Here is a 26,950-nt window from a genome sequence, read left to right as displayed (position 1 = left end):
ATATCACGTCGTCCCCCCGCCAGATCTGAATGAAGTGACGGATAAGAGGTTCTTTCTCGAGTACGACTTCCCGTTTGTTATTGTACGTGAGATAGCTTTGGAGAGTGGGTCGGGGGAGGAGGCATCGGATGTAGTTATCCAAACAAGCAACTGGAAAACCAAACACCCAAACGTTGGAGGTTTCTTCGTACTTGACCGCACCGGTTTTCAGTTTAATAACCCGAGTGCTAGTCATGAAGATGGCTGTCATTTTCAGCTCATTCCCAGCATTTCGTACGTTGATCGCAGAACTTGGTCAAGTCTATCCGATCAAGACAAGGACAAGGCATACCTGCCATGCATCCCAACGGTGGTTGTTGGACTGGTGACTCTAACAGAAGAGCTTAAGGATCTACAGACTAAGCTGTCCAAGTTTGTTACCTGCGGCACTCGTGAAGGACTTGTGGTCGACACCAGAGACAATCGAGTGTGGATCTTCAATCAAGGGGAAGAACCAACCTTCGAGGCCTTGGACACCGTTGTATTCGATATGTGGCCTGGTTTTGAGCTTGACTGCATCGCTATTCGTGATGCTCGAGTTCGTGCCGGTTTGCAATAGTTTGGCTCGGCTCCAGACTGGAGCCTCCAGTACCTCAGCGACTCGCTGAGCGAGTTTTTGAGCGACTATAATAATGTACCGGCATCTATGGTTCCGGACCAAGAAAGCACAACATTTTTTCGCAACTCTGGTTAAAGCTCAGGGGTTAAGGAAGAATGCTTTCTTCAAAACCTGATAAAGGTCATTCTCCTTACGTGCAGCAAAGTACAAAGTGATAATTTAACATGCAATGAGCACAACAGGACTGTACTTGAAGCTCTAACACCTTCTGTCATGCATGCAGTAAGCTTTCACCACGATGACACGATTATTGTTTTGATGCGCGATATATTGTGTTCCAATTTTCCGCAATTGACCTTAGGGAGTGCCGAACCTCTTAACACGAGTCGGTCAAGAGGGCAGACGAGCAGATGTCGACGCAAACGACACTTACTTCTTCTCCTTCTTGTCAGCCAGACGCTTGGCCTGCTTGCCAAGGATACGCTTGTCGGCGCGAGCCACACGCAGCTGAGTGAAGACGCTCTTCTCCTTCATCTCGGGCGTAATGACGGCCGTGGTCGACTTGATGCTCGAGCGGGTGATCGGGAGGATCGGGCCGGTGTGCTGCACAGCGTTCTTCACGTCCTCAGCGGGGGCATCGCCGTTCTTGGGCTTGTTGCTCTTGCGCGGGAACACCACAAGCTTAGCCTTGTAGGCCTTGAGGCGGTGCACGTTGGCCTGAAGCGACTCAACCGACTTGTTGGTGCGGCGGAAGTCGACGGCAATGCCGATGCTGATGGCCTGCTTGCGGTTAATGCCAGCCTCCTTCAGCTCCTCCAGGGTGAAACCCCTGCCAGCACGGACCTTCGAGCCGTACTTAATCGTGGGGCAGTGCACAGCGGGGCGCAGTAGACCAGCGGCCGGACGCGGGGCGATGGCAGCAGCCTTAGCCTTACGTCTGAGACGACGGGTCTTCTTCTTGGAAGCCTATGGACGTCAAATAAAATCGTGGCGATCAGTACACTTGCTATCTTTCCTGTATCCACCAGCCAGCCAGCAATTGAGCCAGCACACGGTCCTGCACGTCTCTCCATTGTAGATGCCCTTCTTGATGCCTAATGATCTAACTGCGTGTCGTTTCGTGTGGCTGAATGACCTGTATGTCTCCTCGAGCAGAATTGTTCACTTATGGAGAGACTGTAGACGGTGTGTCGCTTAACGCTGCTAGCTGGCTGTGGGTATTGCTCGCGGCTGTCTTACCTGGTCGAACCAAGTCTTGATTCGGGACTCCCAGTACTTGTGGAAGTGGCCGTTGGGGATGACGTTGTTGTGCTTCACCATCTTTTCAACTACAGGCACAACGAGGGGGAAGACAGGTGAGTGTTGTTCCTGCTTGGAGGCCCGTCATGAGCGCGCATTTACCTTCGCGCGAAGTTACTCAGAAAGTTGCGGGCAATTTGGAACTTGGAGCCCACCAACAGCTAGCGGGGTCACTGGCTGAAAGAATTGGTGGTTGCCGCTCTCCAGTCCTTAAATTGACTTGGACTCACTAAGTCCCTCGGCCACAACCAATCAGGTTGCGCAGGAAGGCACGTTTAGAAATGCATAGCTTAAAGATCTGATTAAGTACGATAGTAAAAAAAAATGTTTAGAAACAAATTCTATCCCAGGGGTACAGTTACAGTAGTCTCAAAGCTCCTAAGGTGGCGGCCGACCTGACGTAGGCTCGTGTACAGCAACTCCATAGTCGACGCTGCAATGTTCAGCTCCGGCAGTGCGTTTCATTCCCTATATTCTCCTCGTTCCTCCCTCTTGTGCCGCTATTGGCCACGTGGTTGCCAAGCTCTGAGCTGACACATCTTTTGCCATCATCCGTAGATCGAAGTGGCGGCTTCGGAAGCTTCGGGACGCAAGGTAGCAATCCATTTGGCCAAAATCAAGGTACGACTGGCTACGTATCTACTTCTGTTCTCTTTGGCGTGTGGGAGGACGTGCTCGTGCTGTGAATAACAGTGCAGGTGGACGAGCGGCTCTCGTGGAGGGCTTCACGTTCTCTCGTCTCTATAGCAGCCAGTGTTTGAGTCTTCCAGGTATTGATCGATGCCTTCGCATGTCCAGGACCGACGCCAGTGAATCCCTTCCAGCCCAATAGTAATGCTTCAGCCGTGAAGACGACGTTCGGACAGAGCTCCGGCTTCGGCAATCAACCTCCCCTCCCTCCGGGCGGCATGGCGGGCGCTTTAGGTGGCGGATTTGCAAACCAGCCACCTCTTCCGCCTGGAGGCTTAGCAGGGGCATCTTCAGTGTCATCAGGAGGATTTGGTGGAGCTTCAACTAGCGGGAATCCGTTCGGCCAGCAGAGCAGCAAGAAGACTCAGAACAGTTCCAGGACGACGTTCAGCTCGACGTCATTTGGACGTACCGGCGTGGCGTCTTCCAATGTATCAGCCGGTGCACACACGACGTTTGGAACAGCGTCGAATCCTGGCAAGAATCGAGGTTCAGGGCTCGGAGGAAGTGCTCCGAAGGCTGCATTCGGTGGAGGAAGCACAGCGTTCGGTGGGAGTGACAATGGCTTCAACAGTGGACCGATAGCTTTCGGTACATCTACGCAGGGGTTCTCACAAGAGGCTGACGGGTTTGGGTCTGGAAGTACTGGAGTACCGACACCATTATCATCGCCAGGTACTTCGTTTGGGAGTCAGGCGTCAGGAGTTCAAGTGCGCAAGAAACAGATCACCCCAAAGGCAGCTTCCTCTGCTCGTGCAGACAACCCATTCGCATCTACAGCCAGAAGTGGTGGGGCTTTGAGTGGGCCTACTGTCCAGACTACTTTTGGTGGATCGGGTGGGAATGGCTTTAAGACTTCCCCGTCATTTGGAAAGCCTTCTCCTCCTGGTAGCGCGGCTACGGCATTCGGTGGTGCTACCGATAAACGACGACAGACCGGTCCGAAATTTGGCTCGGATATTTCAGCTGGAGGCTTCGCGAACTCGGCCATGGAGGCGCGAATGAATGGAGCTAAGAAATCATTCGGGAAGGGCAAACGCGTTCCGGAACAGGATACGAATCCCTTCAATGGTCAGCAGTTGAAACCTAGGATCAGTCCTAAGTTCCCTCCTGATGGAGATGCGTTCGGGGAGGCTAAGGCGCCTAAGACAAGTCCAACACATGAAAGACAAGGGAAACATCGACAAGGGCGACAGAAGAAAAAAGTGCCGAGCACAAGTGATGACGAGACTTCGTTTGCAATCATGTCGTCTGCTACTGCTTCATCCCGAGACGAGAGCAGTAAAGCTGAACTGTCAGCTGCTAAAAACCTGGATGGACGTTGTGCTGACATGTGTAGTCCAGCAGAACGGGAGCTACATATCCGAGTCGATGAGTTGAGCGTCTTCGAGAAGTGCTTCCCTGATCGCCCAGGAACCGAGCGCGACATGATCATCAAGCGGTTCCAGCGTAGTTCAGCAGACCACAAGCTGGATATCGCCGAGGAGATCCGTCCTCCCGGTGTTCTGCGACGTACACAGCTGTATATCGAGCAGGCTATCATGGACCTGGATCAGTGTGGCTTGGATCCTCGTTTCCAGACGCCTCGAATCCCGGAGCCTATCGAGCTGTACAACTTCTGTTGGGACCGATTTCGAATGATCCGCAAAGATTTCGTGCTCCAGAATTATCGTGGCGCTGGCGGTCGAGTGCACCCCATTGCGCTTGACATTCACGAGCGTATCGCGCGCTATCACGTGCTCAGCGAACACGAACTCATCGAAGTCCAAAGCTTCGTGGCGCAACAGAACATGGAGCAGCTTGGCCAAACGCTCAAGTCGCTGAACGAACTGTACGACGAGAGCCACAAGGTCGGGGATCCAGCGTACTTGAGCCCGTTTGAAGCGGAGTGTCGCGCGTATTTCATCCTGTGTACGCTGGACAATGGTCGTGGTATGGATGTGTTGAAATATGTGAAGAACCTTTCGCGTCATATCCTGGAGAGTCCGCACATGAAGTTCGCGATGCGCGTGTTTGTCGCTCGTCATACAGGCGACTACTTTCAGTTTTTCTCGCTGCTACGTCAAGCGACGTATCTGCAGTCGTGTCTGCTCTTCCGGTACATCCCGAACGTGCGATCTTCCACTCTGCTCCGTATGAATCGAGCCTATCGCAGCCAGACATATCCTCTAGAAGACTTAGTAGAGTTGCTATGCTTCGACGACATTGAGCACGCCTACGCAGTGTGTGAAGAACATCAGCTGAAGATATCGGGCAGACCAGGTGCTGGTGATGACAGTTCCATTATGGTGAAGTTTGGCGGCGACTTTGAAACCGGTATGGATGTCTCGCTATGGCTGGTGGTTCGTCACATGGAGCTGACACTTGTATATTGGCTTTTGGTGCAGATGCCCAGCTACGACGGAGCAATACGCCGTTGAAGGTTCGCAGCTCCAAGATTTACGTTGGCATGAAGCAAGGGTATGCACTACTGATTTTTTTGCAGGTCGAGTTGTTGCTTACTTCTATCCCCTTGTGTGTGTATAGCAACTATCTACGGCGAGACATCTGTCGCGGCGTGACGGAATATGCTCGAGATGAGTATCCAGCTCTTAGCAAGTTGATTCAAGACGCTGAACGGGAGGAGCAGGCCAGATTGTACCCAGAGAGACCAGCGTATGAGGACGACTACTCTTACTTCGTTGATTATAACGACGGAGCGTCCATGACAGCTCCAGTGAGTACTCAAGCTCAACACCAAGCGGGAGTAAGCGATCAGAAAAGGCATGAGCTTAGTGCCATTGCTCAGAGAAAGATGGAGCTTGAGCAGAAGAAACAAGCGATGCTGGAGCGAATGCGAGAGCTGGAACGAGCGAAAGAGGAGAAGACTCGACGTGAGCATGCGGAGAAGGCTGTTGCTAGTCAGGCTGCTCAACTTGAAGACCAGAAGAAACAGGAAGCGATTGCCCGAGTTAAAGCGGAAAAAGAAGCGGCCGAAGCGAAGCAGCAGCAAGAAGCTCTGGAAGCGCAGTTACGAGAACAAAAGAAGCAGCGGGAGCTGGAAGAACAGCGCAGAGAGGCTGAAGCAGCAGCTCGTGAAGCAGAGCGACAACGACTTGCTGCTCTGCAACAAGCGGAGGCTCTGAGGATAAAGGCAGCGGAGGACGAACGACGTGGACAGGAGGCAAAGCGACAAGAAGAAATTCGTCGCAAAGCAGCAGAAGAGCGAGAACGACGTCGTCAGCAGGAGCTGGCAGAGGAGCAAGCACGTCAAGCGCGTGAAGCTGCACTGGAGGCGCAACGACAAGTTCAATTGGCAAAGGAACGAGCTGAACGGAAGAGAGTGCGTCGCATTGAGAAGCAGCGACTTGCTGTGCTGAAGCTGAGACTGCATCTGTGGAAGATATACGTGCAAGTGTCACGTGACGGTCCTGGGCCAGTGTCACTAGCGTCGAAGCTTCGACTTGATCAGCCTCATCAAAAGGCGAGAGACAGTATGCAGTGGCTTTTCCGAGGTGCTAATGGAGCATCAGCAATCGGCACGAAGCGAGTGAAGCAATTACCGATAGCTGATGAGCCCGTGACGCCGTCGAACGAAGAACTCTTGGCGCTGTGGCAGTCTGAAGACATGCTGGCACTGGCTGGAACTCCTCTTCGTAGACAGAACCTTGGAGTGCCGTCTATCGCGTGGAAATTGGTAATCGCAGATCTGCTGGATGGAGCGTCATCGTCATTTGGATTGTGGTGCGCAGTTCGAGCTGGAGCGCAGGATGTTTCTACACCTGAGCACGACTGTCAACGCAGCTACCAGTCAAGTACCGGTGTCGCTGTGTGCAGTCGGTATCTGGATTCAACGTTCGGTCAGCGGAATTCGCGGGAGATGCAGCAACACAAGCTCGCTGCTACGTCAGCCATCTTACTACCGGTCGATCTGAGTGTACTACAGCAAGCTGGGAAGAGCAGTGTCTGGGAGCAGCAACTTGGAGAGCTGCTGTCGTTACTGAACAGAGGGTGTCGCGTGTCTGTGCTGGCTGTGGGGTTCGCTTCAGCAGACATCATGACCACACGAGCAGAACTCTTCAATACGCTTGAGAGCTGTGTCGAACGAGTGCAGCGTCGATTCTCAACGCAGTTGGCTCACGTCGGTGTTGAGCTCGTCGATGCAGGGGCTCAACTTCCTGTACAGTTCGGCCGAATGCTGAAGAAGATCGCCGAGTTGTCGCCCCCTGTACGTCACCTCAAGAGCGTCGGCTTGAAGGAACTGCTAGAAGGGAGTGTCAAGGCGATGATGTACCGCTTTGAGTCGTCCATTGGCATCCAGAGTAACATCTGCGCTGTCTTCCCACGTGTGCGGCAAGATGTTTTATCGTCCGGTGTCATGGACCTCGTGTACCCGCCGCCAGAGCTTCAGTTCGCTGTTGTGGACCCCCCACGTGGTTGGAACTCGCAGGAGCGGCAACTTGAGATCCGGTCTGTGCTAACAGCGCTTGAAGCTACTCGCATCGTGGTCGAGACGTCCCCTGTGCATCGTGATCAAATCTGTGACGTGTACTTTAAGAAGGTGGAGGAGTTTATCGACCGACTGTTTGTAGCGTATCCGGCGGCCTCTGCGGTGTCGACGTACGAGCTGAAGAAGAGGATTTACTGTTTGTTACTTCCGATCCATGAAGGATTGAGTCAAGATAGCAAGACGGAACAGGTGACGCCACAAGAGGCAGACGTCTTATTGCCCTGGAGGAAGATCTTCGAGGAAATTTACGACACGTTCTTCGAGACGCTGAGCGACATGACAATCTACTATCCAGCGGACTGGCGAGGCTTCGGATCGAGTGTCTCGAGTCTTGTGGATGCTGTGCACACGTCAACTCCGAAGCAGCTGTTGGATTCTACTAAGCGCCACTGCACTGTTGTGAAGAAACCAGTGCAAGTATCGATGCAAAGTGTACGAAAGAGCTTTGGAGCACTGAGAGCGGGGGGCGAGTCGACGCAGAAGTACAAGGCGGTGGGCGAGATGAAGCGTCTTCGAGTCGAGATCCAGAAGGAGCGTGCTGCCACCTCACAGTTCCAACGCATGCTCCGCCAGGCGCTGAAGCGCTGGGAAGACTAGACATGGCATTGTACAGGCGAATACAATCGACTTGAGCCTTGTAAGACGATCAGGAGTTTATCTCATTGTAATGAAAGATGGAATGTAGTCAATACAGTAGGTTTATAAAATTTAAAGAGTAAAACGTTTCACAAAGGCATCAAAATTGTATTTGATCTAGTAGGTTACTATTTCCCACAGATTCCGTAAATAGACACCACTGTAGTTGGATGTGCAAGTTCAACTTTGTTGCTTAGAAGCTACACGCATGGGACTGACCGAGTTGCCGAGTGATCTACTGGCGGCGACGCTGCAGTTTGCAGACCATACGACGCTACTGCATCTCGAGACTGTGAGCCGCCACTTGCGAGACAGCATCGTCCAGCGTGGTGCGTCGTTCCGCCTCTTCAAAGTTATGCCCATTAAGCTGACCTAGTTTTCCTACTGAACACAGATTCCTGGCGAGTTCTAGCGCAGCGTGTGGCTCTGTATGCGATTGACTGCAGCGAACGAAGTTCTGCGGACTGGAAACGCTTGACGCTGCTGACGTATCACCCCGTGAGCGAGGAACTGTCGATGCTGCGACGAGTAAGAGGTACGAGAAACCTAAAAAATAATAATTCCATAGTGTATTTAATTCTTAACACGTGCATCTTTTGCAGAGTGTTCGTCCGTGGATCACTCGAATGAGTCAGCAGAAAACACGTTGACGAGGTCGAACTGTGGCGTTGGGGTGTCTGTGCTGTCCAATACGGTAGTGGTCGACGATCCTTTGGCCTTTGAGGCTATCGCCAAGAGACTCCAGCTGGACTGTGGCTGTGCTAGAGGACAACCGTGTTACTGGAGCAGGTCCGAGTGCAGACATAAGGATAAAGTGTCGGTGTGGAGAGGCTGACTGGTGTGTGGTATTGAATGTACAGTGCCTCGACGTGGGGGTACAAGACGACAGATTATCTGGACTACACGTTGTGGGAAAACTGCCTGGTGAACAGTGTGCAGCTGGTACCGTACCGGGTTTTCTGGTATCCTGGCAGCCCCACGTACTCGCCGAGACGAATATCCTTCGCTTTGTATGAGCTGGGAGAGGACGGAGAGATCGATACGTTGGTCTACGAGTCCATGACTTTCAGTGCTGTCAAAGATATGAAGGTACGCATCGCTGATGGTAACTTGCGGCGGATGAGATACTGACGGTAGGCTTTGGGTTTCATTTAGATGCAAAGCTTCGAGCTTCCGTTGCGGGTTTTTCTCTCACGAGGCGTCTTGCGATTGAATTTGTTCGACCGACAGGAAGATATCGGTCTCGATGTGGCTCAGTGGATGCAGGAGAATGACTTGCCTCCGTACTACACGTGCTTGAGTTATGTGGGTGTCACGGGACTTCTGGAGATTGGGACACAACAGGAGTAGGCTTGATGTCATTCCGAGACCCATACACTGTAGAAATGGACCCAAGATACTCTCTCGAGCTCCAGTTATTGAAGATAACTGGTTGCCGGTCGGCCAGTTATTCTTTGTTTTGAGTATGCAGAGAATCTTGTTGGAGGTCACAGAAGTCCTACAAAAGTCACTGCAAGGGCCAGAACAAGATTTTTCTTGCTTAACGAATAGTTGTGTGCTGTATTTTAACAATCTGCTGTCAGTTCTTCGTGTACTTGAGTCTTGGTTCGGTCTGCGTAAATGACACAGCAACATATTGGACACTAAGAACTATGCGCAGAAATATTACAAACCAGCACGAGCCCGAGCATCTCGGATAGCGATGCAGTCGAGCTCAAACCCAGTCCAAGTATCGAATACAACGGTGTCCAAGGCCTCGAAGGTTGGTTCTTCCCCTTGATTGAAGATCCACACTCGATTGTCTCTGGTGTCGACCACAAGTCCTTCACGAGTGCCGCAGGTGACAAACTTGGACACCTTGGTCTGTAGATCCTTAAGCGCTTCTGTAAGAGTCACCAGTCCAACAACCACCGTTGGGATGCATGGCAGGTATGCCTTGTCCTTGTCTTGATCGGATAGACTTGACCAAGTTCTGCGATCAACGTACGAAATGCTGGGAATGAGCTGAAAATGACAGCCATCTTCATGACTAGCACTCGGGTGATTAAACTGAAAACCGGTGCGGTCAAGTACGAAGAAACCTCCAACGTTTGGGTGTTTGGTTTTCCAGTTGCTTGTTTGGATAACTACATCCACTGCCTCCTCGTTCGACCCACTCTCCAAGGCTATCTCACGTACAATAACAAACGGGAAGTCGTACTCGAGAAAGAACCTCTTATCCGTCACTTCATTCAGATCTGGCGGGGGGACGACGTGATATCGGCCTGGAACTGCTGGTACATGTGCACCTCCCGGAAGCTGGATGCTTCTACCCATGATGCTGTCAATCCCCAATGTGAGTCTACCCACGCCAACGAGTGAGGTATCTCACTAATCCATGCTTACCTTGCTCTGCTGGTTACCCTGTCGAATTCAGCCTGAGCTTTTGGTTAGCCTCTCATCGCACCTCGTCCCGCATTCCGAAATCGGAATTGCATCTGGTAGACTACTTACAGTCATTGCGCCAAGGAAAAGCATCAAAAGCTGATCCTGATTTCTCAGTGATAGTCACCGTACGGTAGAACACCAGCCAAAACGGACCATTGTGTGTCGTTGATTTCTTTCGATCAATTTGGGGTTGTGCGCTTGAATCACGGACGATGGCCGCATAAGATTTTGGTATCTCCGCTAGTACTTGCAGACATCAATCGGTAGCAGGCGTGGCTAAATATGTTTTCAGGGGTTACTTTGTTATTGCATCAAGAAGTCGTTCGTAAAACGCCGGACGTAATGCAGTATGACCGCGGTAACAATGCACATGGTTACGAAGGTGTTTCTGCCATCGACAGTAAGACCAGCTCAAGGGGATTCGCTGCAATTATAAGTGAACCCCTTCAACGTTTCGACAAGCAGTCCCAGGTTGCCACCGCCATGGAGTTGGAGCACACCATCGGCTTTTCAGCGGTACCGAACGCTATCCACTACCACCCGTCGGGTCGAGACTACGTGTATCCTGCCGGTGGATCAGTATTGTTGACATCCTTCCAAGATGCGCATAGCCAACTCTTCCTTCGTGGCCATGGGGACAATGTATCGTGCATCGCGATGTCTCCTTCAGGAAGAATTCTAGCTTCGGGCGAACGTGGCAGACGAGCCGATATCCTCGTTTGGGATTACTCAGCTCGGAGACTTGCTTTCCGACTATCCGAGCACGACGCAGGTGTCGCTGCCCTGGCATTCTCGGATGACGAGCGACTACTGTGCTCTGTGGGGATACCAGAGGACGGACCACGGCTGTACGTCTGGGACGTCTTGACTGGTAACATCTGCGCCACGCACCAAAAGATTTCAAATATCGTCACTGCAGTGGCATTCGGAGGCATGGCACGCGACGTAAAGCGTCGAGATACAGCCAACTACCAGTTTGCAACTGTCGGACATCGATTACTGCAGCTTTGGGTCCTCAATCCAGTCACAGGAGAGCTCACGCAACACAAAATCGAGCAGACACTCGTTCGTGATTACACGTGTGTGCAGTTCTCTCCTGACCGCGAAGTTCTGGTGGCTGGCAGTTCTAGCGGCGATTTTTGCGTTGTCACAGTGAAAACTCGACAGCTAGTTAAGGTGATTCCAGCATGTTCCTGCGGTGTGAACTCCATTGTGTACTCTGACAGCGGTATCCTCGTGGGCGGTGGTGACGGGAGTGTTCTTCATTATGATCACCACTTCATTGATACTTGCCACGTCGCACTTGACAGTGGCGTCGTCGGGTTGACCCTCAACGCAGCACAGAACGAAGCTGTCGTTGGTACTCAAGCTGGTAGTATTTTCACTGTTCGGCTTGCATTCGGCACGTCACAACGCAGTCTGCAGGCCAGATTACTGTCCGAAAACCACTCGAACGCTGTCGTGCAGGTAGCGTACGCTCCCGATGTGTCCGACCGCTTCGCTACCATCTCTCGAGACTGCACCATTCGTATCTGGGATGCGTCGGACTACAACGTTGCTACCCGCTGCTTCGTCGGCGATGCTGGCGCTCCCTCATCCCTTCATTATTCGCTAGACGTGCTCATTTCAGGCTGGACGGACGGCTGTATTCGGTCTCATAGCAGTGATTCGGGTGAGTTCGCCTGGTCCATCGATAATGCGCACACTGGCGGGGTCACAGCACTTGTGTTAAGTCACAATCAGCGGTTCATCGTGTCTGCAGGAGTCGGAGGTGAGGTGCGCGTGTGGGATATTCGCAAACGTGACTTGGTCTCACACCTCAAGGAGCATTCGATGGCTGTCACGAGTCTGGCCTTGTATCGTGACGACCTGCACGTGATTTCTTGCAGTCGAGATCGTAGTTTGCTCTGCTGGGATCTGCGTAATGAGCGTAGAATTTCAAGCCACATCCAGCGTATGGGCGGGATCAACACCGTAGCGCTGTCGGCGGACCAGCGTCTAGTGTTGAGTGCTGGTCAGGAGAAACGCATATCATACTGGGATCTGCGCATCGACACACCAGTGACAGTGATCCAGAAAGCCCACAACGAAGAAGCCACGTGTATCGCTGTAGCACACAACCTCGAAGTGTTCGCTACTGGCGGCAACGATCGGCTGGTGAAACTCTGGGATTTTAACACCAACCAGTTGATTATGGACGGCGTTGGGCACTCAGGAAATGTTCGTGGTCTGGCCTTTAGTCCGGATGATCGGCAACTTGTCTCGGTCGGTGACGACGGCTGCGTATTCGTCTGGAACCTGTACACAGAGCAGTGACTATTACCTGATTCCATAGCCTCAACATGCTTTTCATATTTGCCATTTCTATTGAGTAACAAACACGACGTAGATAAGTCCTTGAGGGCATGACATGCTACGCTAACACCCTTTTTAACAAGGACAGTACCTCTAGTGCTGTTCGTGCTCCTTCAGGTACGTGTAGAGCAGCTGGACACCGAAACCCGTGGCACCCTTAGGGAAATACGACTTGGGAGAGCTGTAGTTCGACGGTCCAGCAATGTCGAGGTGTGCCCAGTCAATGCCCTCGTAGACGAACTGCTGCAAGAATGCTGCAGCGGTGGAGGCACCGCCATAGCGTCCACGACCAGTGCTACGAGAATCCGACTGCGAACCCTTGAGAGCGGCAGTGTGCTCAGGAAGAATCGGTAGACGCCAGCAGCGTTCGTGGCACTCTGTACCGGTCTCCTGTAGCTTCTTGGCCAGATCATCCGAGTTGGAGAATAGTCCAGCGCAGTGCTCACCCAGCGCAACCATACACGCACCAGTAAGCGTTGCCACATCGATGATCTTCTTGGGTTTGTACTCTTTCTGGACGTACGACATGGCGTCACCAAGCACCAGACGCCCTTCAGCATCCGTATTGTTGTTCTCTACTGTGATGCCCTTGTGCGACTTGACAATCGTCAGCGGCTTCACAGCTTTGGATCCGATCGCGTTCTCAGCCAGAGCTAGGGCGCAGACGATGTTCACCTTGAGACCCTGACGAGAAGCAGCGCGGACAGCTCCAAGTACAGCAGCAGAGCCACACATGTCCGTGTGCATGTCTTCGATAGCGCCGGTCGGCTTCAGGTTCAAGCCGCCAGTGTCGAACGTGATACCTTTGCCAACCAGTGCAACCTTCTCGTCCGAGTCCGGGTTGCCCTTGTACTCTAGTATAACTAGACGAGGAGGACACACACCTGCCTGACCAACACTCAGGAACATATTCATGCCTTCCTTCTCCAGATCTTCCTGTTGCAGCACGCGGACCGTCATATTGGGAAGTTCAGTCGACGCACGCGCCACCTCCTCCATGAACGCAGGGTCCACAATGTGCGAGCGTCCATTGCCTACGTAACAAATCATACCATAGTCAGTATCGAGTAACTACCCACACTCCATCGTCGTATGACCTTACCAAGGTTACGTGCAAAGATGGTTTCTTCGCCGACAGCCACCTGCTCCGCCACGTTCTACAGCGTAGCACCACCCGTAAGTCTTCTGAGATATTATAATACTCGACCGTCACTTATCACCTTTTGGAACTCAGCTGACGTATCCAGGTAGATCTGCTCCAGAGGTAGTCGTAGCTTGTTCTCTCCGTAGACGTCCTTGGAGTCCGTGAGGTACTGATCGAACTGGTAGTTGGACAGCATGGATGCCTGGGACAGCAGCTCCACGACACGCGCAGCGTCCAATGTACAGTCCTTGAGGTTGGGCACTTGCATCACGACGTCCTTGGCGCGCTTGGCCTTGAGTGCGCTCAACGCGCCGTGTGTGGCGTCACGCAGGACGTTGGGCGTCACCTTGTTGGCGTCTCCGAGACCCACAAGCAACACGCGTTGGTCTTTAAATGCGTCATTGTCCTCGCTTGGGTACAGATACAATTTCTCCTGTGGCTTGGCCTTGAAGTCCCGTAGCGCGGCGGCGGACACAGGGAATGGCAGCGAGCTCTGCAGGTCAGCAGTGGCCGAGCGAGACACAAACACCACGCGCGTTAAAGGAGAAGAGGAATCCATGGCTAACAAAGATAGTTGCCCCTGCACGCGTTGCTGCACCATGCGGTGCGCAGTCGAAGAAGAGAAGAAACGACGCAGCATCTTGAAGCACGAAATGTGGGGCAGTGGTTGCAAGTACGCTTGACAAAAACAATTATAAAATTCGGTAGTAAGTGTGAAATGTTTTTTACTAATTATTTTTCAAAAATAGTAGCGTTAAAGTACTATTTAAAGATCCCTAAAATTCTCTGCCCTGTACATGTACATGTACCTCCAAAATGCACCTGTTTATGGGTCAAAACAAACATACCGGTAATTGCCTTCAAATTCAAATTGGCAGTATGCTACTCAGACGAGCGGTTAAGGCTGGTGGTAGCCTTGGCGCCAACCTAGCGCGCAGCGTTAGCGCTGCCGTCCCTGATGTGCCTCGCCGCCGCGTCTGCGTGGTCGGCTCGGGCCCCGGGGGCTTCTACGCCACCAAGTACCTTCTGAAGGAACACGCCGGTGTGCGTGTGGACATGCTGGAGGCCTTGCCCACGCCGTTCGGCCTTGTTCGCTCAGGTGTGGCGCCAGACCATCCAGAGGTGAAGAGTGTGATGAGCGACTTTGAAAAGGTGGCGAATAATGAGCGGTTCCGGTTCCTGGGTAACGTGCGCGTGGGTGAGGACATATCTCTCGCCGAGCTGCAGCGGCATTACCACGCTGTAGTGTTGGCGTACGGTGCTGCAGGCGACCGTAAGCTGGGCGTCCCGGGCGAGTCTCTGCGCGGTGTCATGTCGTCACGTACCTTCGTGAACTGGTACAACGGACATCCTGCCTTCCGCGACTTAGAACTGGACCTGGCGCACGCAGAAACAGCGGTCGTCATCGGGCAGGGAAACGTGGCTGTTGATTGCGCACGCATCCTCTTAAAGAATGTGGACCAGCTAGCGAGCACGGACATTACTGCCCATGCGATGGAGGTGCTGCGCAACACTGGCATCAAGAGGGTTTTCCTTGTGGGGCGACGTGGCAGTGCCCAGGCAGCGTTCACTATGAAGGAGATCCGAGAGTTAACCAAGCTGGAAGGTGTCGCCTGCATTGTGGACCCTGAGGATATGAAGCGGAGTATGACGAACGCATCCGAGCAGGAGATCAAGGAGCAACGTGCCCGCAAGCGTATGAACGAATTGCTCATAAAGGCGGCGGACAACTTCGAAAGCGTTGGCGACGGCAAACGCATTGTGCAGATCAAGTTCTTGCGCTCACCGACGGAGATTCTTGCGGATGAGAAGGATCCAACTCGAGTGGGAGCTCTTCGTGTTGAAAAGACAAGGCTAGAGGGCGAAGCGAACCAGCAGCGTGCTGTTGGCACTGGAGAGTTTGAGGATATTCCGTGCGACCTCGTGCTGCGCAGCGTCGGCTACAAGTCCCTGCCTATTGAGACAGACGCTCCTTTCGACAACCATCGTCACGTGGTATCTAATGACCAGGGACGCGTTGTCACAACGTCTAGCAACGGCGAGAAGCGTCCAGTGGTTGGGTTGTACTGCACTGGGTGGGTGAAGCGCGGCCCCTCAGGTATCATTGGCACCAATATCGTAGACGCACGTGAAACGGTTAGCTGTATTGTTGAGGACCTCGCAGCGGGACATTTCCTTCATAGCGATAATAATGCTGATGAAGACTTGGGTGGACTGGAGGCTGTGACGCAGCTTGTTAAGAAGCGTAACCCGGACAAGCAGCTCGTTAGCTGGGCTGAGTACGAACGTCTCAACGCTGAGGAGAACCGCCGCGGCGAACTCGTCGGGAAGCCTCGCGAGAAGGTCACGTCAATAACTGAAATGCTGGAGATCGCGAAGAGTGTTAACTGATATCTGCAGTTAATTGCAGATTTAAAACTCCAAAGCGCAGAGTAGAAATTCACATTTCTATCAACTTTCTGAAACTGCAACAGAGGTGTTTCAAAGAGGAGTCTCCACTTACATCCCTTGACCCCAAACGAGCTGAATAAGTAACCGTTAAGTGCAGAACGTCGCGTAGTGGAACCTTTTGAGGGGACACCTGCGATGAACACAAGTGAAGCAGCGAGCTCCTGACCACAGAGGAGAGGATCCGAAAGAGCTTCACTACAGTAGAAGAAGGGAACCAATTCTCGCTGTCATCCCCCCACGATGAGTGATCAAATCTGCATCAAGGAGGGATGGCTTCAGAAACGCAGTCGACGAGGAAAACTCGTTGGTAACTGGCGTCGGCGCTACTTCCGCTTGACAAGCACCGAGTTGTCTTACTCCAAATCGCCACAAGACGCAGCTCCACGTCGTCGCTACCAACTGACACTGGACTCGAGTGTACTTGGCACGAATGACCAAGGTTACAGTAATTGTATCGCTTTCCAAGCGGCGCCAGGTCAGGCGAGTTTCTATATGCAGGCTGACACTGAAGGAGAAAAGGACGAATGGATCACAGCCATCTATAACGCTTACCGTCGCACCCCGGACGTAGCTCCACAACCCCCCGCTGCTGAGCTGCCTAAACCCGCAGCAGAGCCATCGCCAATGCCAAAGCCTCCACCACCACCTCCACGTCCTGCTCCGCCCTCCCGAATTTTTCTTAAACTGGTAGTGGAGGAGGCTCGGAAGCTTAAAGCTGCCGACATGAACGGGAAGAGTGATCCGTACTGTATTGTGAAGCTCATTGGTAAAGATGGAAAGCCCATCGACGTTGAGGAAAAACGCACAGACGTCATCTCCTCAACGCTCGAGCCAGTATGGAAAGCTTCCTTTGAGCTTGGTAGAGTTGTTGACATGAACACGGTCAAGCTCGTTCGATTCGTCTTGAAAGACCACGACACCTTCCAGCGACACGACAGCTTGGGGTCAGTCGACGTTCCTTTCTCGAGGTTCCGCATGTCACCAACTAGTCCAGCGCAATCCGAGCTGATCGATGAATGGTTTCGCGTAGAGCCACCGTCCTCCGTAGAGAAACCCGAAGCCTGGGGCGAATTACGTGTGCACATGAGCATTTCGGGGCCCAATCTGGTGGATTTCTTTCACAACGTAGAGCTGGACTTCGTACCGACGAGTCCGGTGGCCACAGCGAGCGACGAACACACTGACGACCGCTTAGAGGTGACGGTTCTAGCAGCTAGAAATCTCATCAGTGACTCGTCCGATCCGTACTATGAACTTACGTTGCTGGATGACCAGGGGAAGCCCATACCGGGTGAGTTTGCCACGACTGCCACTATGCATCGTACGCGGAACCCGGCGTGGACCAATGAACATCACGTGTTTGGCTTGATCTCTCACATTGAGACGGCAGCGAGCCTCAAAGTGCGCGTGCTTGACCATGACAAGACCCACCGGAACGATCCTCTTGGGTTTGTTCTCATCGGTCTTGACCAACTATCTGCTCATAAGTGGACGGAGTGGCACACACTACAGCCTGAGCAAGACATGCCAACAAGCGACAACTTTGGCGAGATCCAACTCAAGATCTGGCTCATCGGTGAGAGGCGTGGTGAACATGCGCGTCGACTGAAAATCGACCAGGAGCTTCACTTGAAAGCGCACAGTCAGTCCGTCGAACAGCTTGAGTATGAGAACGCCCAGATTGACATGTATGACGCGGCTTGTAAGCTGGATGGAGCGCGCATTCCGTGTGCTGTGGCTGACTACCAGGCCCGCGACCCGCGCTTCTATGGTATTAACGGGTGTATCCACTACCTAAACACTCAGATCCCACGAGCGTATCAAGAGAAAACGTCGAGTGAGGAAAGCTTTCAAGCACGTACGGGACTGGAAGGACAGGCATTACTCGAGGTGACGGTACTGCAGACATCTGAACTAAAGTCGAACCATAAGCAGACTGACAGTGCTGCTACTCCGTACGCGGTGATTGAGCTGGATCCATCCGTGTGTGTCGAGGAGTGCAAGCGTACAAGCGCTTTGTTGTCTCCCCAGAAGAGCAAACGAAGCGCAGGTAAAGCACGCAATACGATCTTCTCAAAGCGTACGCAAGCAGAAGTATCAACGCACCGAACTAAGCTGGCGAATAACGAAATCCGCTCGGATAATTCTGTGGAAACGAGCCCTGATAAGCCAGTTTTGAAGGTGGAGATTCTTACGGGGCATGCACTTAGTCCTGCCGATATGAATGGCTACAGCGACCCGTACTGCACGCTATACATCACGGATCGTAGCACTGGAAAGGCTATCAAAGCCGAGAAGAAGCGCACCGCTGTAATGTCGAAGACACTGAATCCTGTCTGGACGAACGAGAGCTTCATATTGGGCAACGTAAGTGAGAGCTCCATGTTGTTTGTGATAGAAACGTAGTTATCTAATGTATCTTTGTGCTGGGCAGACTGTTTCCCTCTCCGAGGCGAACTCGCTGTTAATTCATGTCAAGGACAACAATAAAGTGGGCAGAAGTACCCCGCTCGGACGTGTGGAGATTCCGTTGCTCGATTTGTGTCGCGAATCGGTGGATTCTACCTCATTTTCGTCGAAAGAATTGGTGAGGAGATACGAATTAAAGCCCGAGCCTTGGATGAAGGAGGATGCCAAGGAGTTAGGAGAACTGTGTATCAAAACGGAATTTGTTGCGAATGCAACGGCACTGGCAGGTTTGCTGCAGCGAATGTCAAACACGCCGATGGAGAGGTCGTTGGGCTCCTCAGAAGGTGAAGTCTTGGCGGAGTCGAGTCGAGAACTGGACGAGTTTGACGACGATAAGGTTGAGATTCTTCAACCTGGAGCTCCAATTAGAACCTCTAAGTCTAAGAAACCAGGCACTTGCAGCACAGCAACGTGGCCCAAGGAAAAGTTCTCTCTGTCGCTGTCGTATCCTGGGATCTTCAGTGATGCAAAGTATCCCGGTATTGATACTCAGCACCTTCACTTGCGTATCCACGAGGCGCAGAACCTTTTGATCTCCGCTACAGCTGGTGATCGTAGCAGCACTGCAAGCGAACTTGAAGCTGTTGAAGACTCAACGAAGAGCAGGACTCAGAACTCAACTCAGCGGCTACGGAACGCAGCGAATGTTTACTTCACCGTCGTCCCAGTTCGCCGAGACGGCACATTGGAAGAGGCCGAACGTATTCAAAGCTTAACTGTCTACAACGCCCATGATCCATCGTGGCCGATCCAGGACTTTGTCTTTGGGAAAGTCAAGGACATCGCCAATGTGTCGTACCTTTCTCTCCACATGTACGAGCGAGATGTGGAGAGCGACCAGCAATCGGTTGTAGCAAACCTGCTGACCGAGAAGGAAAAGAGACTGGACGTGTGTTTAAAGCGCTTCCAACTGCACAAGCTGTCGCCATCTAGAGAAGTGGAGGACGACGACTTGAAGCTTCTACAGTACGGACAACAAGTGCTAGCGTTTCGTGGTGGAGAAGAAGGTGGACGCTTTTATCCAGCACGTGTGCAGCGGTACATGCCGTTCCCTGAGGATCACTACGAAGTTCGCTTCGACGAAGAGATTGAGACGATTGACGAGCTTCGAAATCTCATTTCTCTGGATGTTAAGGGGGTTGTACAGGCGGAGCGACGTGACGGTAGACTGGATGTGGTGGTCGATAATGAGGTATCAGCTAGTACGAACGCGGTGAAGCGTAGCTCTCGGTATGTCGTGACGCCTAGTCAACTCGTCCCGGTGAATAGCTTGACGATGAATGTGGGAAAGTTGATGGCCAGACGCTTGGATATGATGAAAGAGGAGAACGACAAGTGGACCAGGATGCAGCACACGGTTTCAGGCATTGTTATTGACGTGTTGTCAGCGTCAGACGTGGTGGTGCCTATAGTCAAGGACAGCAACGTGCAGAAGATGAAACACCTTGGCAGGAATGACAACCTAGCTTGCCGTGTGACTCTGCTGGGCAAGCCGAGGCATAAGGAGCCCAATCTCTGTTACTTTAACGACCGTGGAGAGCTGTTCGCTAGCGAAACAATGTCGGAATCAACTTGGAACTGGGAGAAAGACAAGCAATTGGAGGCTACTATTGGAGTCCAGAATGATCCGAATGACCATGACGCAGCAGCGTCCGGCGTCGTCCTGTTCCAGAATCACCCGTTGGTGATTGGTAAAGTAGAGAAGATGCCGCCTACAGACCCGAAGGAACCAAAAGTAGACTACAAATACCAGTCTGTCGACCCAAATGAAGCCAAGATCGGGTGTCAAATCCTCGAGCACACGTCGAGTATTTTGATTCAAGTAAACGTTAAAGTTACGATGGAGAAACACGGTACTGTGGATAAAATGGGAAGCCAGAACAAGAGTGGTTCTCACTCTAACGATGCCGAGTTGAAGGATATCACGCTTGGGTTTGCGAGGATCGATCTTGCCATGTTGCGGAGTAAACAGCAAACTCTGCGCGTGCCCATCGTGCCTCCCAAGTCCGCAAATATCCCTTTCTACAAGTCTGTGGGTTTTCTATTCGTCCGCCTCACAACCTCGTCCGACGACTACAAACTGACACCAGCTAGCAGTAAGTCCAGCCACCAAGCCAAAGATGTGGAACAGCCTCGTTTGTTCGAGCTAAGCGCGTGGTACGAGAAGCAACTTCAGCTCGAAGCTCAGTCGTCCTCGATGTTTACTCGCGGAGTAACGTGGATCGAGCGTCGACAGCTTCTGCGCACTTCGCTGTCACCGACCGAAAACGCTCAGATCGATGCGTTGCACACCGTTCTCGTGGTCGTTATGAAGCGGATTGTTAGCATCTTGCGCGAACTCCAGCAGTTCGAGACGTTCGAGACTTTGTCTGTTGAAGAGATGAGCAAGTCTCGCTTACTGCACACTGTGAACGCTGATCCAGGCAGCGAGTTCTTGGGTCGAACGATGGATAAACTGTCGCATGAAGTGCGGAAGGAGATCGTGGTCGGACTTGAAAATGAGCTCCTGGACTTGGCTGCCGTACCCGGGCCTCGCACTTACCCTGCCTTAGATACATCTCGAGACGAGTGGATGCGTCTACGGACAGAGCGACAAAAACTTATTCGAGAGAATGGGACTTTCTTCATGCGAGAACAAACAAGTGCGCTGGTCGTCTCGGTTCCAAGGAGCTTTACTGGCGACGGCATCATCGCTTGGTTCCGTCGCCGACCTTCCGTTTTGTGGGACGACAAGTGGACAGTCTATTGCAAGGACGCGGCAGTTATATCCTCGTGTAAATTAGACTGGCGGAACGAGAGCTTAGAGTATGATCCGGATGCGCTCCAAGCGCCAATGGACGACGTGCATGCGTTGCAGTGGTTGAGTGCTCTATGTGCTGCTGGATACGTGGAGAATGTGACTCCAGAGCTTGGCTTTGGCAAACGAACCGTGCTACTGGAATGCCGAGATGATCGCTATTACCGCTTACGTGAAGTAGATATGTGGATGGAGAGCTCGTCACGGACGAACAGCTTGTTCCCTCTGGATCTCGTAAGAGAGATCGATTGCTACCGTGGTCAGTCGCAACCTTCTGAAGCTAACACGGAGACGGAGAAGTCGACTAAGCGTGACGAAACGTACGCGAATAAGCTCACGGAGTACTGTGACGGTTCTCTAGGAATGCACACCATGCTGTCCAGTGTGTTATTTGCTGTCAAGGATTGGAAGAACTCTCTCCTGCCTTCATTAGTTGAGCAAACCAGCGACCATCCTGTTGGAACAACCGCAAAGGACTCAGTTATCAGTCGTGAGGAACAAGGTTCCACTCAAGTTGTTGGGAGTATTCTATGGGATTGGAAGTATTGTCTCTTCGTACCGAGTCGCAAGCATTTGTACATTTACGAGAACGAGACGTCGACGTCTCCTGTGGCCTATATCGATGTGGCGAGTGCAGTCTGTAAAGCTGCGTACAACTTCTCGAATGACGCGAATGGCGGATGGATGGATCTCGTGAACCCCACGGTGTGTGTCAAGAAGCCCAACTCGAGCGACTTTGAGCCCGTAACTCGTGATGTACTCGACAAGATGACCAAAACCCGCCTCAACGGCGACAAAGTCATCGAAGTCAAGACCTCAAGTACGCAGAAGTGGGTTCAGGCGCTGGCTCGCTCAGGTGTCTGCGTGGAAATGCGACCAGGCCAAGAAGTACTCATGAAAAGACTTAATCCAATTATTCTGCAGCAAAAGTGCAACAAACACGCGACGGAGTTTGACCCGAATGACCTCGAGGGAAGCTTTCAGCGATTACTGAATCGGTTATTCGGTCATGACAAAGGGTTAACTCATCAAGACTATGAGAAAGAGCGTCGAGAACTCCGTACTCAAGTGCGAAGTGAGCTGAAGAAAGCAGGAGCGCAAGGAGACACGGTGATGGCATATTACGGCCGAGGTAAGATCCGGAAATCGAAGCCTGTGAACAGTGGGAACTTTAAGAACGACTCACTGTATTCGGGACGAATAATACGGATCCGTACCCCATTTACCGACGAAAAATACCCGTTCAAGACAGCGTACGACATGACCGACATTAACGAGGTACCAGCAGAACTTTCCAAGCTCTTAACGAAGTACAAGGTGACCGACAAGGCGTCGTGGTTGAGTCTATCGAAGGCGCAGCGTGACATGTTTCTGCTCTACGACGTCGAGTACACTCGCGCCAACGAACGGATTGTCGAGGAAGGGTTGATGCGAGGCCATATCCGCACAAGTGAGGGAGATCTGGATCCTCAAAAGGTGAGTGAAAGATGCTTCGATCTCAATATCTTGTTCAAGAATACAGATCTGGAGGATTGTGTCTCGCGCATGGTGAAGCACAGATATCGTCACAAACCACTGGGCGTTCTCAAGATCCATACAAAGATGCTCTCTCCTCACCGCCCAATCGACGCCTGGTATCCTCTAGCACCTGCTAGTGACATGCTTCAGAGGACAAATCTAGGTCAGGTTAGAGTGGAGCTTCAGCTGGTGCAGAAGCGAGAGATGACACGAAGCGCAAAGCTTCCTTCGATCCCAGAAGACGTAGAATCCACGTCGCTACGAGATACAAAGGCGACGCTCTCTCCGAGTAAAGAAGATAGTAAGAGCAAAGCTTTATTTGCTGTAGGTAGAGAACCTTCCGTTGTGAAGGTCTCGATCCTGGAAGGACGTAATCTTCCTGTGGCCGACATGCTCACAAGCGATCCGTTCGTGGAAATTTTCTTGTTGGACCAAGATTCGAAGGAGCGGGATACGAGTCTCAAGACGGACGTCAAGATGAAGTCGCTCAACCCGAAATGGGAGAATCAGGAGTTCTTGTTGGGGAAATCGGAGAGAACCAGGCTTAGTGATAAGAAGGGAATACTGCTGCGTGTGACGGACTACGATGCAGCGTCGGCGAATGATCCGATGGGTTGTGTCACTATTGAGTTCTTACGGACGGAGAACGGATACATCCGAGGTCTCGTACTCAAGCAGGCTGATGCTTACGGAAATGCAGACACACAAGAGCTCACGTTGGATGGTCAACATCGTGTTGAAGTAGACGCGATGCTGCTTCCAGTCTCGGGTAAGCAGAAGATAAAGAAGAAGCCTGCGCCTGATGGAGTGCTGGGGAAATTGCGCTTCATCGTGGAGATTATCCGGAACGACATCTCAGTGAATGTCACCGAGAACCGACACGAAGCAGCAATAGAAGCAGCAGTAACAACCAACTACTCGGCGGAGATTGCGATCAAGAAGGTGACCAAGAATACTGGAGCTCAGGAAGACTGGAGCAAGTACACGTGCAGCTTCCTACCGCATGGAGAAGGTGGATCTAAGATGAAATACGACTCTGCTTCTGAAGACCTAGGAGCTGTTAATTCATACCGACTCAGCGATCTTCTCAGCTCAACTGCGTCACTAGTGAGTTCAGATAAAGCGACGCTAGCGAGCTCCTCTTATTACGCAGAAGCATTCAAGATACTCGGCCGGACGTACGACTTGTCGAAAGTGAACTATTTCGACGTGCGTTTGGCTTCCGAGTCGACTGGTAGAGTTTTCGAGGGTCAACTTGGTAAGTCCGATGGGGCGACGGAATTCTCGTTGACAAACCCGAATCAGTGCGCGAGCTTCCGAGACGAAACCGTGGTCTTGACTGAGCGTGACGCGAAGGACACGGTGGCTCTGAAGTTTGACTTAAACTTGATTGGAATTCAGCGAGCAGATCGCATTCGAAGACTCGTGGCCGACACTTTCCGGTTGGTTGGACTCGCGTTTGACTCCCGAACGTTTAACCATAGCGGTGGACGGTACAACTTGGAGCAACTTAACAAGGACGTCGAGACTTTCCTGTGGGAACACTGCCAAGCGAACTTGATCCTGGGACGTAATGTTGCGGAGGAGTTGCTAGCTCAAGTGCGTGTCATGAGTCAAGCGCTCACACTTCACTGGAAAGCGACACCTCAACTGCTGGGCTACGTGCTCGAACTCGTCTTGTTGAGTGGAGAGAATGACCGTCTGTCGTATGCGAATGCAGTAGCCTTAGACGCTGTGCTTCATCGATGGTCCCGTGTCTTAATGCAAGTGACGGAGGCTAGAGACTATTTGACTGGCAATTGTCACGGCAAGAAGACACCGCAATTGATCGAAAAGCTCTTTACGGAGTGCGACTGGACTGGAGTTAACGTCCTGTCATTAAGTGGAGAGGATAACCAGACTGCAACCAACGCACTGAGGTGGATCAGTCCGTTCTGTGTTGACGATCGAGTGACTGTGAAGTTTCCTTTCTTTAAGCATGCTGGGGTTGTTGTAGACACCCAGTTACGTGGCGGACGCTTTGTGGCCGCCCGGATAGTCAAGGAGTGTGGAGGAGGGCTTTTTAACATCAAGATCTGTACCGTTCTTCCGGATAATGACGGCAAAGGTGACACACAAGAGCGTCTTGGCAAACTGAAAGAGTATGACAACACCAAGCACCCTGACGCGCCGTACTTGGTTGAATATTTGGACAGCTCAGAGCCGCACGAAGAGTGGAGAACGCACTTGTTAATGAGCGCAATTGTCTTGCAAGTCGAGGGAGAGTTGTTGAAGTCCGTGTTGATACCCGACGACTTCGTTTACATTAGTGGAGAGCACGTTATCCCCTCGGAAGCCTCGGACGATATCAAGACTGGCAGTTCCTCAGCAATCCTTACAGGTAAAACACGCTCTGGAAAGATCACACACTGCCATGGTGGTGCGCGATATGACGTCGCATTTACGGATGGACTAGTGCCCGTAGACGCCAAAATGGTGAACAGAAGTCGCTTGACTCCGATGTGCAATGACGTTATGTATGCCGGGAAAGTTACTGGCACTTACGCTTCAGCAGCAGCTTCAACTGACCCCCCCCCAGCAGTTAAGTACACTGTGTGCCTCGAGAATGGTGAAGCGGTCCACAACTTATCACGCACCCAAATACGAACACGCCACGGCGTCCTCGCGGCCGATACGGCATTTCTGGGCGCAGTTTATAGCTCGAAGCTGTCGACGCTGGGTACAAATTGTCATGTTCCCGATTCGGTACGGAGCATGGCCAAAACATTGGAAAATCTCTGGTGGGGTAGTGACAAAATCGTGAAAGTATACGCGCTTCTTCCTGGCGCAGTCAAGTCGCTCCAAGTTCGCAATGCGACGACCAACAAACTTGTGCCAACGACACTAATGGAGCGTAACGAAGACCAACCGCGTTTTGTTGGTCAGTACCACGGGTTCGTGAAAGGAGAGACTTTCGACAAGCAAGAAGCAGAGCAGCTAGAGTTGGTATACAGTGCTGTATGCAGACGTCGTATACACACTGGAGCCTCAAAGATGTTACCGAAATTCAGTAAGGAGAACTGCTTCTACTTGATCGTAGCGCCACCTCCACGCGTGCAAATTGTTGGACAAGTCCGGGTACGTTCCTCGCCGAATTCGGAGGCACTTTTCAAAGGTTTGGTCATGGCTACATTGGGAAATACGTCGGGCTCCGTTGTGACAGTCGTTCAGAGATTGCTGCGTGCGGAAGGCTGTAAATACCTACGATCGGGTTGCAAGGAATGTCGTGTGGTTATTGAACGTGTGAGAGTGGAGTTTGCTAAGAATTCCAGTCACAATGTGGTCCTCGATCCGACGCAGCCAAGTTCAAAGAATGTAGCCATTGATGCGAATTTGGCTGATGTGTCATGGCTAGATGCAAGCATTGACATCAAGTTCCAGCTGTCTGTACCGCACAATGACGAAGGGAACGTCAGTGAAGCTGTGTCTACTGCTTATGAGACAGCAACGGCCATTTCGACGCGACTACAGACTGTTAACACGCTCGCTGTGGACGTGAACATGCTGTCACCTGACTCGGTTGATCTGCGGAAGCTGTCGTGGTTCTTGACGACTTCCGAGGACAATGTCAAGTCCAGTATGGAACTGTCTCTTGATTTTACTAGTCCACCTGGAAGATCTGTGTTAACTCCCCAAGTTTCGCTCGAGTCTCTCGATGATATTCGAGTTAGTGTTCGAGATTTGGACGACAAGGTCCACGAACTGCACTTTAGAATTGACGACATCGTAGCCGAAGCTGGAGTTCGTAGACAACTTGCTCCGTTCCACAAAGCCATGGTCGTTTCTCCACCTTCGGAAACCTCATCGACGCGTTGCCGTTTGAGGTTTCTACCCAGCTCAACCAGTAAATCCAACGCTGCAAACGCTGACACGAACCAGAGAGCAGGTGACGTGGATGTCTACAGCGCAAGTATTCGATTTGACTCGCTCCATGTGAAGGTGTTTGAGGCGAGTAATATGAAATTTAAAGAGAAAATGGGAAGCGACGGACTCCAAGTGGAAGTGGTGCTTGTTTCCAGCGACTTTGACAAGCACATG

The 26,950-nt window shown here is 51.9% G+C and overlaps 9 protein-coding genes across 9 annotated transcripts; 6 read left to right on the top strand and 3 right to left on the bottom strand.

Moving 5' to 3' along the window:
• Positions 1-904: 904 nt before the first annotated feature.
• Positions 905-2,101, bottom strand: PITG_04843 (60S ribosomal protein L13, putative; the record flags this gene model as incomplete). Its single annotated transcript, XM_002905500.1, has 3 exons — positions 905-1,564; positions 1,838-1,926; positions 2,000-2,101. 2 exons carry the CDS (start codon positions 1,916-1,918, stop codon positions 1,028-1,030), a joined length of 618 nt encoding a protein of 205 aa, XP_002905546.1.
• A 234-nt stretch (positions 2,102-2,335) lies between these two features.
• PITG_04842 (uncharacterized protein) lies at positions 2,336-7,673 on the top strand (the record flags this gene model as incomplete). Its single annotated transcript, XM_002905499.1, has 7 exons — positions 2,336-2,351; positions 2,456-2,518; positions 2,708-4,903; positions 4,975-5,047; positions 5,114-5,303; positions 5,346-6,116; positions 6,231-7,673. 7 exons carry the CDS (start codon positions 2,336-2,338, stop codon positions 7,671-7,673), a joined length of 4,752 nt encoding a protein of 1,583 aa, XP_002905545.1.
• A 242-nt stretch (positions 7,674-7,915) lies between these two features.
• On the top strand, positions 7,916-9,062 carry PITG_04841 (uncharacterized protein; the record flags this gene model as incomplete). Its single annotated transcript, XM_002905498.1, has 5 exons — positions 7,916-8,041; positions 8,107-8,247; positions 8,315-8,501; positions 8,573-8,801; positions 8,868-9,062. The coding sequence occupies 4 exons, from the start codon at positions 8,229-8,231 to the stop codon at positions 9,060-9,062; spliced, it is 630 nt and encodes a 209-aa protein (XP_002905544.1).
• A 315-nt stretch (positions 9,063-9,377) lies between these two features.
• Positions 9,378-10,170, bottom strand: PITG_04840 (uncharacterized protein; the record flags this gene model as incomplete). The annotated part of the gene is made up of 3 exons (XM_002905497.1): positions 9,378-10,032; positions 10,084-10,115; positions 10,159-10,170. The coding sequence occupies 3 exons, from the start codon at positions 10,168-10,170 to the stop codon at positions 9,378-9,380; spliced, it is 699 nt and encodes a 232-aa protein (XP_002905543.1).
• Positions 10,171-10,481: 311 nt separating this feature from the next.
• On the top strand, positions 10,482-12,455 carry PITG_04839 (cleavage induced conserved hypothetical protein; the record flags this gene model as incomplete). Its single annotated transcript, XM_002905496.1, has 1 exon — positions 10,482-12,455. The coding sequence occupies one exon, from the start codon at positions 10,482-10,484 to the stop codon at positions 12,453-12,455; it is 1,974 nt and encodes a 657-aa protein (XP_002905542.1).
• Positions 12,456-12,587: 132 nt separating this feature from the next.
• On the bottom strand, positions 12,588-14,278 carry PITG_04838 (cytosol aminopeptidase, putative; the record flags this gene model as incomplete). Its single annotated transcript, XM_002905495.1, has 3 exons — positions 12,588-13,528; positions 13,597-13,651; positions 13,715-14,278. The coding sequence occupies 3 exons, from the start codon at positions 14,276-14,278 to the stop codon at positions 12,588-12,590; spliced, it is 1,560 nt and encodes a 519-aa protein (XP_002905541.1).
• Positions 14,279-14,466: 188 nt separating this feature from the next.
• On the top strand, positions 14,467-16,029 carry PITG_04837 (NADPH:adrenodoxin oxidoreductase, putative; the record flags this gene model as incomplete). The annotated part of the gene is made up of 1 exon (XM_002905494.1): positions 14,467-16,029. One exon carries the CDS (start codon positions 14,467-14,469, stop codon positions 16,027-16,029), a length of 1,563 nt encoding a protein of 520 aa, XP_002905540.1.
• Positions 16,030-16,329: 300 nt separating this feature from the next.
• On the top strand, positions 16,330-18,495 carry PITG_04836 (uncharacterized protein; the record flags this gene model as incomplete). Its single annotated transcript, XM_002905493.1, has 2 exons — positions 16,330-17,126; positions 17,178-18,495. The coding sequence occupies 2 exons, from the start codon at positions 16,330-16,332 to the stop codon at positions 18,493-18,495; spliced, it is 2,115 nt and encodes a 704-aa protein (XP_002905539.1).
• Positions 18,496-20,755: 2,260 nt separating this feature from the next.
• PITG_04835 (uncharacterized protein) lies at positions 20,756-26,313 on the top strand (the record flags this gene model as incomplete). Its single annotated transcript, XM_002905492.1, has 15 exons — positions 20,756-21,291; positions 21,424-21,618; positions 21,880-22,066; positions 22,124-23,062; positions 23,180-23,704; positions 23,855-23,932; positions 24,038-24,394; positions 24,461-24,742; positions 24,836-24,955; positions 25,031-25,086; positions 25,573-25,880; positions 25,928-25,966; positions 26,028-26,068; positions 26,185-26,194; positions 26,288-26,313. 15 exons carry the CDS (start codon positions 20,756-20,758, stop codon positions 26,311-26,313), a joined length of 3,699 nt encoding a protein of 1,232 aa, XP_002905538.1.
• Between the last annotated feature and the right edge of the window lie 637 nt (positions 26,314-26,950).

Source organism: Phytophthora infestans, genomic scaffold (genome assembly GCF_000142945.1).
Source record: "Phytophthora infestans T30-4 supercont1.6 genomic scaffold, whole genome shotgun sequence".
Classification (NCBI taxonomy): domain Eukaryota; phylum Oomycota; class Peronosporomycetes; order Peronosporales; family Peronosporaceae; genus Phytophthora; species Phytophthora infestans.
The sequence above is the reverse complement of the archived record's forward strand: the minus strand, read 5'-3'. Positions and strand labels throughout refer to the sequence as shown.